This window comes from Poecilia reticulata, chromosome 13 (assembly GCF_904066995.2).
Source record: "Poecilia reticulata chromosome 13, P_reticulata-male-v2, whole genome shotgun sequence".
Lineage (NCBI taxonomy): Eukaryota > Metazoa > Chordata > Actinopteri > Cyprinodontiformes > Poeciliidae > Poecilia > Poecilia reticulata.
Genome location: NC_088842.1, coordinates 14,741,480 through 14,755,136, shown reverse-complemented (window position 1 = coordinate 14,755,136; position 13,657 = coordinate 14,741,480). Strand labels below are relative to the sequence as shown.

Genomic DNA, 13,657 nt, shown 5'->3' with positions numbered 1-13,657 from the left:
GTTTTCCAACTAATAAACATATTGCAGCTTGAGTTTTATCATACTCTTATTTATGTCCTTATTAGTGCAGTTAATCCTAGATTAATCTGCAACCTACAAAGACTAAACCTTTGCCAGTGTCGATCCCTACCTCTCTCTCTCTCTCTCTCTCTCTCTCTCGAGTGCGCATGTGTGAGCGTCTGCTGCATGTGTGGAGTGAAAGGAGAACGAGTGTGAGGTGTTCTAAAGGTTTGATCTTCACCTTCTACAGTGGTGATTCACTTGTTTCACACTTTTAACACGATCTGTCTTCACTGGTGTCACAATAGTGTCTTTTTTTCGGCCGCGCCAAGCTTTTAGCTCGGTGCGATGGCCGGGAAAAGTTACGGCGCTACAGGCTTTAGGAGCCTTTCACGTCGGCATGGTATTAAAATACCAGTTGGCGTGGATTTTTCGGTTGAGGAGTGTGGTTTAGCTGTTGGGGAAGTTGTTGGGTGTGAAAGTGTGAAGGCAGCGTCCAGGATGAATAATGCAGTGGTTATTTTTTTGGACTCGATCGATAAGGTGAACAGCGTAGTCGAGAGGGGAATTGTTTTGAGAAATACGCAAACTACTGTTTTCCCTTTAATGAACCCTGCTAAGAAGATCATCCTGTCTAATTTGCCACCTTTCATCAGTGATGAAGTGTTGTTGAAAGAATTGTCACGTCACGGTCAGATCGTGTCGGCAATGAAAATGCTCCCGTCGGGATGCAAATCAGCAAAGCTGAAACACGTTGTTTCATTTAGAAGACAAGTGTTTATGATTCTAAAAAATGATATTGAGGAACTGAGCATAGTGATGAAATTTAAAGTTGACGGCTTTGATTACACTATCTTTGCAACAACTGAAACAATGAAGTGTTTTGGGTGTAACCAGGAGGGACATTCGGTTCGTAATTGCCCTGAAAAGGTTCAAAAAGGGACTGTTCCGGTTAATGAAAATCCAGAGCCAGGGACATCAGCAGACATTATGAATGGAGCAACAGTGGGCACAGCTGGGGAGGGAACTTCTGCGGCTGCCGCTGGGGAAGGAGAACCGGTGGCTGATGCTGGGGAAGGAGCTCAAGAATCTAACCCTGGGGAGGAAGTTTCAACAAGAGACCAAAAACAGTCGAATGTTTCAGAACGTGACATTGAAGATGTCATTACTTCCCCTGAAGAGAGTATAGGGAGTCAAATGACTACACAAGAAGGACTGCAGGAAGAAATGGATGTTGATGACTTAGTTCATAGTGGAGGGAATTTGATCAGGGACGAGGAAAGTGTTTTTAAAATACCAAACACTAAAAGAAAATCTAGACAAGCTAAAGGGGTAAAACCTAAGAAAACTCAGTTGAAAGAAAAGAGTGGGAAAGAAAGTGATTCGGAGGTTTTATCTGATTCTGATAGCAATAGAGAATCTGATTCCTCTATTCCTGATGGCCAGAGTACTAATGGATACAGTCTAGAGCAGATTAGAAGGTTTTTGGAAGTGACAAAAGGAAAATGGGATGTTGTTATAGAGGATTTTTTTCCAAACAAAAAACTGTTTGTTGACTCAGCTAAATGGTTAATGAGACAAAGGACTTCTGATGGGTTAATAGACACTGAAGTTTATAGACTTCGAAAACTGGTGCAAAAAGTTAGAGCTCAAATGTAGGGAGTTTCATGAAAGTTAGTATTTCTTTTTCTTCCTTTGGATCCTTTTTGTGTTATGAGTAGATTTAAAATCTCATCTTTAAACCTTAATGGTGCAAGGGATGTGAGAAAAAGAGCTGTGTATTTTGAACTTTTAAAATCTAAATGCATTGATATAGCTTTTGCTCAAGAAACTCATAGTGATGTAGAAAATGAGGTTGATTGGAAGAAAGAATGGGATGGAAATCTTGTTTTGAGTCATAAAACTTCACTAAGTGCTGGAGTAGCTATTCTTTTCTCAAGAAACTTTCTTCCATTTTCTATTGAAACTGAAGATGTTGTAACTGGAAGATTGTTAAAAGTTACTGTTAAGTATGAAAAGATAACATTTATTTTACTGAATGTATATGCTCCCGCAACTCCAAGTGAACGTTGTGTTTTTTTAGAAAAGTTGGCAGATACACTATTAAAATGTGTGTCAACAGATTATCTAATTTTGGGAGGTGATTTTAATTGTACAATAGATGACATAGATAGGAATCATTTGGAGCCACATATGCAGTCAAGGAAGAAATTGAAACGCATTATTGAAACATATGATTTAGCTGACGTGTGGCGATCTAAAAATGGAAAGATAAGGCAGTATTCCTGGGCTCACTGTAAAGAGAACTATATTACTTTGGCAAGATTAGACAGGTTCTATTGTTTTGGGCACCAATTGCAAATATTTAAATCATGTGTTTTATGTCCAGTGGGTTTTTCTGATCATTCTATGATTATAGGGAATGTGTTTATTAATAACTTAAAACCTAAAAGTGCATATTGGCATTTCAATACTGTTTTGTTAAATGATGGTTGTTTTAAAAAAGGTTTTTTATTTTTTGGAAGCAGTGGAGACTTATGAAATGTCAATTTACGTCTGTACAGCAGTGGTGGGATATTGGTAAAATTAAAATTCAGCAGTTTTGTAATCAATACACTTTCAATGTTACAAGAGAATTGGTAAAATCTATTGAGGAATTAGAGACTGAAATTGTGGATCTTCAGGGTTTTTGTGAGTCCACAGAAAATCGAGGCCATTTTCAGGCTCTCAAAAGGAAAAAATCTGTTTTGTCTGATCTGCTTGGGCTCAGAGCGCAGGGAGCTCTGGTACGTTCACGTTTTAAAAGTATCTCTGAAATGGATGCTCCCTCTAAATTTTTCTTCAGTTTGGAGAAGAAAAATGGACAAAATCGTCTCATTCATTGCATTCGCTCTGAAGATGGAAAAGAATTAACAGAGCCCACCGAACTGCGGAAAAGAGCTGTGGACTTTTTTTCAACATTATATGCCAGTGAGCTTACAGAAGATTCTGAGATGACAAAAGAGTTTCTCAATGATTTGCCAAAGGTGTCAGACCAAGACAATGTCATCTTGGAGCATGCTCTGACGTTGGAAGAACTGCAGGAGGCGCTGCAGAGCATGGAGAATGGAAAAGCTCCAGGAATAGACGGTTTGCCTGTAGAGTTTTATAAATGGTGTTGGCCTGTGCTGGCTGAAGATCTGTTGGAAGTCCTCAATAACAGTGTGGCAAGGGGAATGTTACCCCTTAGCTGTCGCAGAGCTGTGCTCACTCTTCTCCCTAAGAAGGGTGATCTGTATGAAATAAGGAACTGGAGACCTATCAGTCTATTGTGTACTGATTACAAGATCTTCTCAAAAGTGTTGGCGTCCAGACTAAGAAAAGTGATCGATAAAGTTATACATGTCGATCAGTCCTACTGCATCCCTGGCAGATCAATTAGAGATAATATAACATTAATTCGAGACTATTTGGACGTCTCTAATTTATTGGGTTTAAACCTTGGTCTGATTTCTATTGACCAAGAAAAGGCATTTGATCGAGTGGAGCACCAATATTTATGGAATAGTTTGAGAGCTTTTGGTTTCTCCCTTAGTTTCATTGCCATGATTAAAACCCTCTATTGTGACATTGAAAGTGTACTGAAAGTCAATGGTGGTTTAAGTGCACCTTTTAACGTAAAGCGAGGTATTCGCCAAGGTTGTGCAATGTCAGGAATGTTGTATTCGTTGAGTATTGAACCTTTGTTGTGTCAAATCAGGAAAAGGTTGCAGGGGGTAAAGATAAATGAAGTTTCTCTACCTTTTCAACTTTCTGCATATGCAGACGATATTATTGTGGTAATCATAGAAGAGTCAGATGTTTTTACTTTAACTAAAATTATTGAGTGTTTTGCCAACATTTCTTCATCCAAAGTTAATTGGAGCAAAAGCAAAGCTTTGTTAGTTGGTAAGTGGACAACACAAGAACCTAAATTACCTGGCGAATTAAGGTGGCTGAAAAATGGTTTTAAATATTTGGGTGTTTACCTGGGGAATCAAATAGAGGTAATGAAAAATTGGGAAGGCTTTATTGAACTGATGGAAGGTAGGTTAAAGAAATGGCACTGGCTTTTGCCACGATTGTCTTACAGGGGCCGTACACTAATTATTAATAATCTGGCTGCTTCGACTTTGTGGCATCGTTTATCTGTTTTGGAACCTCCACCAGGTTTTTTGATAAAACTACAGACTATCATTTTAAATTTCTTTTGGGACAGACTACATTGGGTCCCTCAGAGTGTTTTGTTTTTACCAAAGGAAGAAGGAGGGCAAGGTTTGATTCATTTAGAAAGTAGGAAGGCAGCCTTCAGACTACAGTTTGTACAGAGTTTTTTGTATGGTGAACAAAATGTTTTGTGGAAACAAGTTACAGAATGGATTTTTTCAAAAGTTGGTAATTTAGGTTTTGGTAAAACTTTGTTTATTGTTGATTTTTCAAAATATAGTTTAAAGTGCTTATCATCTTTTTATGTCAGTGTGCTAAAATCTTGGACCCTCATGGAAATGAAGAGAGTTGGAGCATCCACATCTTTAAACTGGTTATTATTGGAACCTGTCCTCAAGGGATCTCGTTTGGGTTCAGCTTGGGACAACATGGCCATGATCTCTGAACTGTTGATGAGAAAAGGGGTGGTCACATTGAAACATCTGCTCGAACTTGTTGGAACTGAAATGGATGATGTTGTTTCGTTGGCTCGAAGATTGGAGATGCACTCTGTAAGAACTGTAGGAATGATGCTGACAATGTTTAGGCGAATGTTGTCAGAAGAAGACAAAAGACTCATAAAGGGATGGTTCGATGGACGTCTAACACCGGACGAAGAAGATCCTTTCTTTAAGCTGTGTTTTAAAGCACAACTGAAAGACTTGGAATGTCCTGGACATTTTTTAGAGAAAGAAAAAAATGAATGGAAACTCTTTGATTCTGTGAGTGGAAAGGTAATATATATGAAATGTGTTAAAGCTTTGAACAAAGTAAAGCTCAAAGATAAAAAGATACTCCTTGGAGGGATTTTTTTAAAGTTGGTCTTGAGGTGAAACCTGCATGGGGGTTACTTTATAAACCACCATTGACTAAAAATGTTGGTGACTTACAATGGAGAATCTTGCATGGTGTCATTGCAGTTAATGCTTTTGTTTCCATTATTAATCCTGGTGTTTCAGACAAATGTCCCTTTTGTTTATTAAGAGAAACAATCTTTCATTGTTTTGTACAGTGTTTCAGAATAATGGATTTATTTACTTTACTAAGAGATATTTGGAAATTACTTGGAGAAAATTTTACAGAACAGTCCTTTATTTTTGGTTTTCTATATGGCAAAGGAAAGAAGAAAATTGGACGATTGTTAAATTTTTTTCTTGGTCAAGCAAAGCTTGCAATTTATTTGAGTAGAAAATTCAAAGTCAATAATGGACAGAATACTGATTGTGTAAAGCTCTTTAAGGGTATGGTTAGAGCAAGAGTTATGTTAGAATTCAAATATTATCTAAAAATGGACGAACTAAATATTTTTCAGAATATTTGGGACTATGAAGGTGTTTTATTCAATATATATAATTCTGAACTTTCATTTATGGATGTGTTGATCTAAAATTGTATTGAATATTTTCTGGATCACTACTGTGTGAATAAATGAGGTTTTAAAAAATCAAAAAAAAATCTCTCTCTCTCTCTCTCTCTCTCTCTCTCTCTCTTTCTCTCTCTCTCTCTCTCTTTCTCTCTGCCAGGATGGTACGTTCATGTACCTGTGGTGCGCTTGTGGCAACCAGAAAGGCGTTTGTTCTTCCAGGGTGGTCGTAGTCATGCATGGCGGCAGCTACATAGAGGGCCATGAGCTCCAGGGCTGGAATTAGACCAGACAGGGAGCTGTAGCCGTCTTCCGACACAGAGCTCATCTTGGACACCAGGAAGCCCGGCGCTGTAGGCGTAATGTTGTTCACCGAGTCTGAACACAGCAAGAAACACAAAATCAACAAAGCCCTCTCTCTTCTTTGTTTCACCTGCAGCACTTTAATTGATAATCTGACACGTCCAGCCCGTCGTCTTTAGCAATTCTGATTGACTCAAGAGATACACTGAGAAGAAAATAAAATAAAAATAGCACTAGCATAGTTTGCTTTTACACTCTACCTAATATATGGGTTTGCTATGTCCAACATTTACATTTTGATTAAAGAATTGAGCCTAAAGTCACAATAGACAGTGAGGAAACTGTATTTATTTCTACTTTGTCTCCTTGCAATATCAATATTATTGATTTTAATTTATGTAATTCTGACCAAGGATGCAAAGAGGACCTCAAAAATAAGTCACATCTAACTAAAGTTGAGTATGCAATGTGTTACCCAGATTCAGCTGTTTACCAAAGGAAGTCCTGCTGGGACATTTTGAGGTAGTCATCAGTCTGATAGATATTATCAGATTTGACTGAGGATTTTAATATTTTACATTGATCTGCCTTTGCATCACATTTTTAGAGTATTTTATTAACATGAAAAATAAACCACTGCTTTAAGAGATCTCAGTTTGACTTTTCTAAATTAGATGTTTCAACTAAATGTAAAGAAGAGGGAAAACTCTAGAAGTGTATCCATAGGAAATGACTACTTTTGGACACAGCGCACCAGTGTGAATCCCGTTCTCAGTGGGTAGGATGGGCAGGCCCGGCACAAGCTGCGTGGTGAGGTACCACACGGCGTGCAGCACATCAGTCGCATGGATCCGGTTGTGATCTGAAAGGAAAAGAACCAAAGCGCTAATTCAACGAATTCCTAAAGTAAAGCAGCCATTTACAATCACATAACTTCAAGGCAGCACGATGATTTATGTGACTGCATTAAAATAATGAGGAGGTTACATAATAAAAAAATTATCCAACACTTATTTAGCTGGATTGTTTATAAAGTGACAGTAGAAAGTAGCAAAAATGAGGCAAAGAGGATTCAAGAACTTAGTATTGAAATTTGTTCAAAATGTAAAAAAATTATAACACAAACAGAAAGAGTGGGAGCAGAGATTTAGAATAATCTGGACTGGAACAAAAAGGCTTGATTGACTGCGCTATTTTTAATGTATAATCAACATGATAACAATAAGACAATCAGGACAAACGTGAATGCAGCGTGTGAAGACAATTAACCACCAGAATTCACAATTCTGGTGGTTAATTGTCACCAGAATTGTGACAATTGACCACAATTAATTGTCACAATTCTGACAATTAATTGTCAGAATTAATTGTCAATTAATTCTGATTAACACCGATTCTGATTAACACCGATCACAGTTAATCAACTGATTTAAGTCTCTTAAATGAGTTGATTAACTCATTTAAGAGACTTTATTAAATTACATTAAGTTTCATAGATGTTTTATTTAAATAGCCGAAGAGAGGCATCTGTGCTATTTGAGATTTTAGTGATGTACTGTAAATAAAACCCTAAGTGAGGACTTTTGATTTTGCATGGATAACACAATCACCTTATCCCGGTAAACTTCTATTTGTGCCCCATGTTTAATGGGATACATGCTGATGCCCTACTTTAAAACGAGCTCTCAGACCCTCCAGATGTACTTACAGAAAGCTTGGAGGAAGAAAACATATTCAGAACTAACGTGATTGTGGCTTAGCAAAAATGACTTCATGGATTTTTGTCATAGGTTAAAAAAGCCTTGACTATATTGAGTAAAACCAAAGCCCATGTACAATTTTAATACTGTACATGTGCGATTGCATTATTATTCATCCCCACTGACCTAATTCAACAGAGGTCCAACCAATTGGTGACAGTAGTCTCATTATGAGCGCAGTGAGTGTGTCTCCAGCGATTATTGTATAAAGACACCTGTGTCTGAAAGTTTCTATATACTGAATAATATATTATTATTTTCATGCTAGCTGCCAATGCAGCATGAAAACAAAAGAACACTACGAGGAAATCAAAGAAAAGGTTACAGAAAAGTATAAGTCAGGGGGTGGATTCAAACAATCTCCAGTACACTGAGCATCCCTTGGGTTTCAATTAAATCCCTCAACAAGAAATGGAAGGAATATTGTCCCGTACTCACAAACTGAATGATCACGCAAAAGAAGGAGACGAGTGAAAGAGGCCAACATAACAGCTCTGACTAAACTGAAGGAGTTACCAGCTTCAGCAGCTGAGATGGAAGAGACTGCAGACAATAACCGTAACCCAGCTTTTCACAATTTAAAGCTTTATGGGAGAGTGGAAATTAGAAAAGCACTGCTGATGAAAACTCATAACAAGGCTCAAATAGATTCCACGGTCAGGTAGAAGAAAGTTCTTCAGTTTTATGAGGCCAAAACGCAGCTGAGGACAAATTGTTTCCATCTGCAAGAGAACTGCGGCTTCAGAGAACATTTATTTTCCAGCAAAAAAAAACAATTTAAAGAATCCAACTAAAGCTACTCAGAAATTGAGTAAAACTGCAGAGACCAGATGTGCAAGCCTGACTGAAAGCTATCCACACAGACACCATACTGGATCTGCAGCCAATGGTGATTCTACTAAACACTGAATCAGATTTTCCTTTGACAAGGTTTTAGCTTGTAAATGCTCTTTGTGAGAAAAACACAAACATTTTTTGTGAAAAAAAAGACACATTTTGTTCACTGAGTTCCAAAAGCAGAAATGGGTAAAACCATCTAAGGGGTTGAGTAATTTACATTATTGCGAGCCATTTTATCTTCTACCAAACTAAAGTCAGTGCATTCAACATCTAAATATCCAAATTCCAATTAATACCTGTTCTGTTAACTCCTGCTGTTGGTTTTGTTTTACATGTTTTGATGGTTGTGAGGGTATATATTAACTGCTGAACTTTAAATGAATTATAAGGATCCGTCTGTGCTTAACTTCATGTCTGCAACCTATTTGCAGAGTTGCATTAAACACACAGACTGACTAGATCAGGTGAGGGAGTGTTATTACATGAGCAATGCGTCCACCTTGTGGCTGCTACTGGTATTGCTGCACTTGTTTTTTGTTGTTTTTTTTAAAGCTGTATTTGGACAATCTACTCACAAGGTATGTCCCGGTAGCCGTTCTCCAAGGCATGGAAGTAGTTCATAAACTCTTTAATGGGAATCTTGAAGGTCTCAAACAGGCCAGTGTCCTCAAAAAGCCGATAGGTGACCTGAGAAACAAGAACATAAACACCATTGAGAATCTGAATAAGTGTTTACAATACTACCCTCAAATAATTTATTAACCTATCTAACACAGAATGTTGACCTGTAAGTCTTTTAACACTATTCACTAAAGCGTTAGGAAAGATATATTAAAGTCATGTGCCTTGACGATCTAGTTTATTCAACAATTCATGGCACTTCTGATGTTTTATTGATCTGCAAAAGAGCTGGAAAGCAGCTTGAGTCCTCAGACAGGTCTGAGTAAAAAAACTGAGATTATTCCACATAGAAATCATCTCTGTCAAACAGATATCTACAAATAAAAACGTAAAACTTAACGCAGGCACTAGTATTCGGCTCTCTTCTGTAACTGACACCACTACAATCCAGCACCACTAATTACCTTAATAATTGTCTACCTGTGTTTAATTCAGTCTCATTATACAAACAGCTGTTCTGGGAAGGCCTGCTAATGAGCAAACAGCAGGAATAAAGTATACTGTTTCTTAAACTGTATTTAAGTGTAAGAGATAATTTTTTTCCCTTTCCTTTTCAAAAGCTGTTTTCTTAAAATTTTCAAGTGCAAACAGCTGCTGCTACCCACACTGGAAGCTAAATATAAACATCTCACCAGACTGCAAATTTAGTTCAAAGTAAATTCAAATCATGTTATTTAATGCATTGGCAATTTAGAACATTTGGTTACACTTTATTTGAACGGGTGTACATAAGACTGACATGACACTGTCATAAACATGACATAACACTTGTCATTAACATAAAGAAGTCTTTATGAATGTTTAGGACAGTTGTCATGAAGTGTCATTCGGTAAATAATGACACTTTTAATGCAAAGTTGCTCTAAAAGTTGCATTGAAAAACAATTAAAAGTGCCAACTTTGCATGATTTTGTAAGTTATGATAATTTAATGACAGTGTCATGTCAGTCTTATGTACACCCCTTCAAATAAAGTGTTACCGAACATTTTAACTGTGATGTACGTAATGCTTCTCCTCAGCAGAGGCAAGGTCAAAGCTGATGGGAAGATACTGTAGGTCAGGGGTGTCAAACTCCAGTCCTGAAGGGCCGTTGTCCTGCAGTTTTTAGATGTGCCACAGGTACAAAACACCTGAATCAAATGGCTTAATTACCTTCTCAGTTCTCCAAAGCCTTGCTAATGACCTAATTATTCTATTCAGGTGTGGTGCAGCAGAGGCACTTCTAAAAGTTGCAGGACACCGGCCCTCGAGGACTGGAGTTTGACACCCCTGCTGTAGATGAAGCTGAATACAGAGTGATACTGGAAGAAATCCATCTGAGAATCTGGAACAAGACTTAAAAATGAATCTGTGTGATGAGAGATTGTGTCGTGTTAAAAAGACTAATTGGGGAAGCCTTCACTACTTGCCCAAAGCTGGTGGAGAAATATCTCAAAAGATGCTTGGCTGTAATTGGAGTGTTTTAAACACAAATGTGAGTCGCACACTTTTTACATTTTTATTTCTAACAACTTTTCAAAGTTTCTATAATTTTTCCCTCTAGTTAGCAATTGTGTTCCAACTTATATTAGTCCTCACACACCAAAAGATCCCAATAGTGAGTGAATATTGCGGCTGAACTGAATGTGGATGTTTCTATTACTTTGCAGCCTTTCATTCGGTTACATTTATTCATCCTAAACATTGCCACGCATGCTGTTTGTACCTGGCTGAGGATGCAGCCTGTTTTGCCATGAGTCTTCTCCACAAGGCTGAAAATGGGGAAGTTCCAATTGTTGAGCTGAGTCATCAGGGGTTCCAGACCCGGCATGACCGGACTCTCCGGGACGGACTCGGACTTGTCCTGACAGGTGAATGTAAAGCCAGACACAGCTCTGACTCTGTTCATCTTCGAGTGGCCTACACCGCCTTGTTATACTGTTAGACCTAGTAAAATCGTTTACCTCTGGGGATGGTAGGAGTGGGTGAAGAACAATGCACTCCAGCGGACACTCCCTGCAGCCTCCCCTGACTTCGGGCGGCTTCTTGCCTCCTTCTCCTTCGTCGTCGTTTTGTGCAAAGTCGCTGCTGTCACTGTGGTTGGTCTCATAAGTGCTGTCATAGGTGCTGTCGTAATCTGAGGAAGCTACAATGCGCTCTTCTGGAGAGGGGATCACACAGAATCAAAAATGTCCTGCTCTCAATCTTAGCTACCATTTATGTTTTGGTTGTTTGCGTGAGATGTTTCTTGGGCAGTACCTGGATGCGGTATTCTGTCTGGTTTACTGCCCGATTCTACTCCATTGATTAGTCGATTGTTAAACGGCCTGCCGCAGCTAAATGTGAAAACACAGAGATATATCTGCTTACATTTTGTATTTTAGCTTAGGAGAGCACAACTGCCTGGACTTTACCTGCCGCAGAGTGATGGAGGTCGCCAGTGAATGGTGGTGGAGCTTGGCGCACTCTGGCTGTGAGTTAAGGCTCTGTGATGGCTCTTGGGGGCAACAGACACAGGAACCTGCTCTGTCAGTGGCCTGGCCAGCTCAGGAAGCTGAACTGAACACGTTTTTATCGTCGGACTGGAGATGGGCGTTCCCTGGACAGCAGGAGACGGACACGGAGAGCCCAGAGGTGATACGTTGGAGGGAGGGAAACCTGAAAGAAAAATTTTTAAAAAAAGTTTGTTTCCCAGGTTGAATGGAGTCATTGAAAAGAAGAGCTCAAAGGGCCAGAATCATCCTCTCACCTGGTCTTCCCAGTGGTTTGCCGTAGAGGTGGTTGGAAGTGCCAGAGGCAGTGTAGGAGGCTGACATGGAGCGGCTCTTTGAGATAGTTATCATCAATGGGTTGTTCCAGGAGTCACCGCTTTGATGAGACAATATAGTCAGATCCGGAAGTTGAACCAATCATGTCTTGTTCAAAGTGGTGAGGCGATTACCTGTCCACAGTGTGTTTGATGCTGGCTGAGCGATCTCGCCGTACGGGGCCCGGCTCGATGGTGGGCAGCCCCGTGGCCGATGTGGTCGTGGTCCAGGTGGATGAAATTCTTCTCAGCAATCCTGGGGGCAGACTCCTTCTGAGACGCTGCGGGGCAAATAAAAAGGGGCAAGTTAACACATCTGCATCAGACTCCTGCAACTATTTCACAGGAGAACAAACTTTAGTTTATTCTAGTGGGATTTTAAAGTAGAATTAAAAGCATACGGAGTAAATTAATTTATTTTTAATAAACATTCACTCTGACGAGTTCCCCCTGTCCCTCCACCTTGTTAGGGAATGTATGCGGTGAAGTGCAGTGTTAGTCCTTCACCAGGTCTTTCAGCTGGAGCCTACTCTGGTCAGATGAAACGAACAGTGACAAACACTCCAGCTGTACCTGGTGTCGAACAACAACTGTGCTAAAGACTGTGGAAGGTTTTTAATGCTCTTGGTCTCTTTCAGAGTTCAGGGAACCTTGTTTTGGTGCATGGCATCATAAACTCTTTGAGGTAGCAGTACATTTTTAATTACATTCTGGTGGCCTCTGGCAGAAAACTAAAAATGGATTTCAGGGTTGTCAACAGGATAATAACTCAAAACATATGGCAACATAAACACAAAAACAGTTCACCAAACAGAAACCAAACTTTGCTCCCTGGCTATGCTAGCCCCCAGACTTAGTCCTAACGAAATCCTCTGACGATGTTAAAGAGAAGAGAGTACTGGTGACTACCCAGGACTCTATAACCCAGACAGATTGTGCAAAGAGGAATGTTCAACCACCCCTCGCTCTGTATATTCCCACTAAATGTTTAGAAACGGTATAAACCAGGTCAAAGCCCTATCTAAATGTAACACAAACAAAGAGACAGACCACAATGTTCCTGTTTTAAGCACATTTTTGTCTCAGGTACATGTGATACACCACAAAGTGAGAAATTTAATTATCACTCCAGACCAAATTACCCTGTTAAATAGAAAAAAAAGTAACCAAGGTTCGGGCAACGTCTCACCAGGAGACCGGAAGTGAGGAGCCCCGCCCCCTGCTCTTCAGACCGAGTTTGGGGAAGAAGACGGCGGTTGTCCTTTTTTTCTATCTCTGACGCTGTTCGTCTTTACAGGTTAGTAATGAGAAACTGGTGAAGGCTGCCCCCCCGATAAAATGTGGAGTAACAAGGTATATTTGGATAGGATTTGTAATTTGATAGATGTGCTGAAACATTGAAAAAAAAAGGATTTGTTAGCTACATTTTGGCTACAACGGTCAACTAACGGTCGTTCTGAAGATCGCTACATGTATCTTTTAGCTCCGTTCCATTCCCCGAACAAACATAGGTACCTTGACATACATTGTGTTGTTTTATCTGTTAAAAGTGAATTATTATTAGTAGTAGTATTATTATTATAGACGTTACTTTTTCTCCCTTTCTATGTAATAAATTAAACTGTAGTTATTCAGTCGGTGAATAGTTAGTCAAAAGAGATTAGAGCTTAATGTTTCGTTCATTATAACATCTCGATCTT

The 13,657-nt window shown here is 39.2% G+C and overlaps 1 protein-coding gene across 2 annotated transcripts in view; it reads right to left on the bottom strand.

Annotated features, from left to right (window-relative positions):
• LOC103474525 (cGMP-inhibited 3',5'-cyclic phosphodiesterase 3A-like) overlaps window positions 1-13,657 on the bottom strand; it is a 76,865-nt gene that overhangs the window by 13,883 nt on the left and 49,325 nt on the right. For both annotated transcript variants that reach the window (XM_008425572.3, XM_008425574.3), the window contains exons 3-11: window positions 12,093-12,238; window positions 11,901-12,019; window positions 11,566-11,809; window positions 11,411-11,487; window positions 11,116-11,312; window positions 10,878-11,015; window positions 9,066-9,177; window positions 6,645-6,752; window positions 5,766-5,965 (exon numbers count right to left, since the gene is read on the bottom strand). In XM_008425572.3, coding sequence (XP_008423794.2) covers window positions 5,766-5,965; window positions 6,645-6,752; window positions 9,066-9,177; window positions 10,878-11,015; window positions 11,116-11,312; window positions 11,411-11,487; window positions 11,566-11,809; window positions 11,901-12,019; window positions 12,093-12,238 — 1,341 coding nt within the window. The remainder of the gene's footprint in view (window positions 1-5,765; window positions 5,966-6,644; window positions 6,753-9,065; window positions 9,178-10,877; window positions 11,016-11,115; window positions 11,313-11,410; window positions 11,488-11,565; window positions 11,810-11,900; window positions 12,020-12,092; window positions 12,239-13,657) is intronic.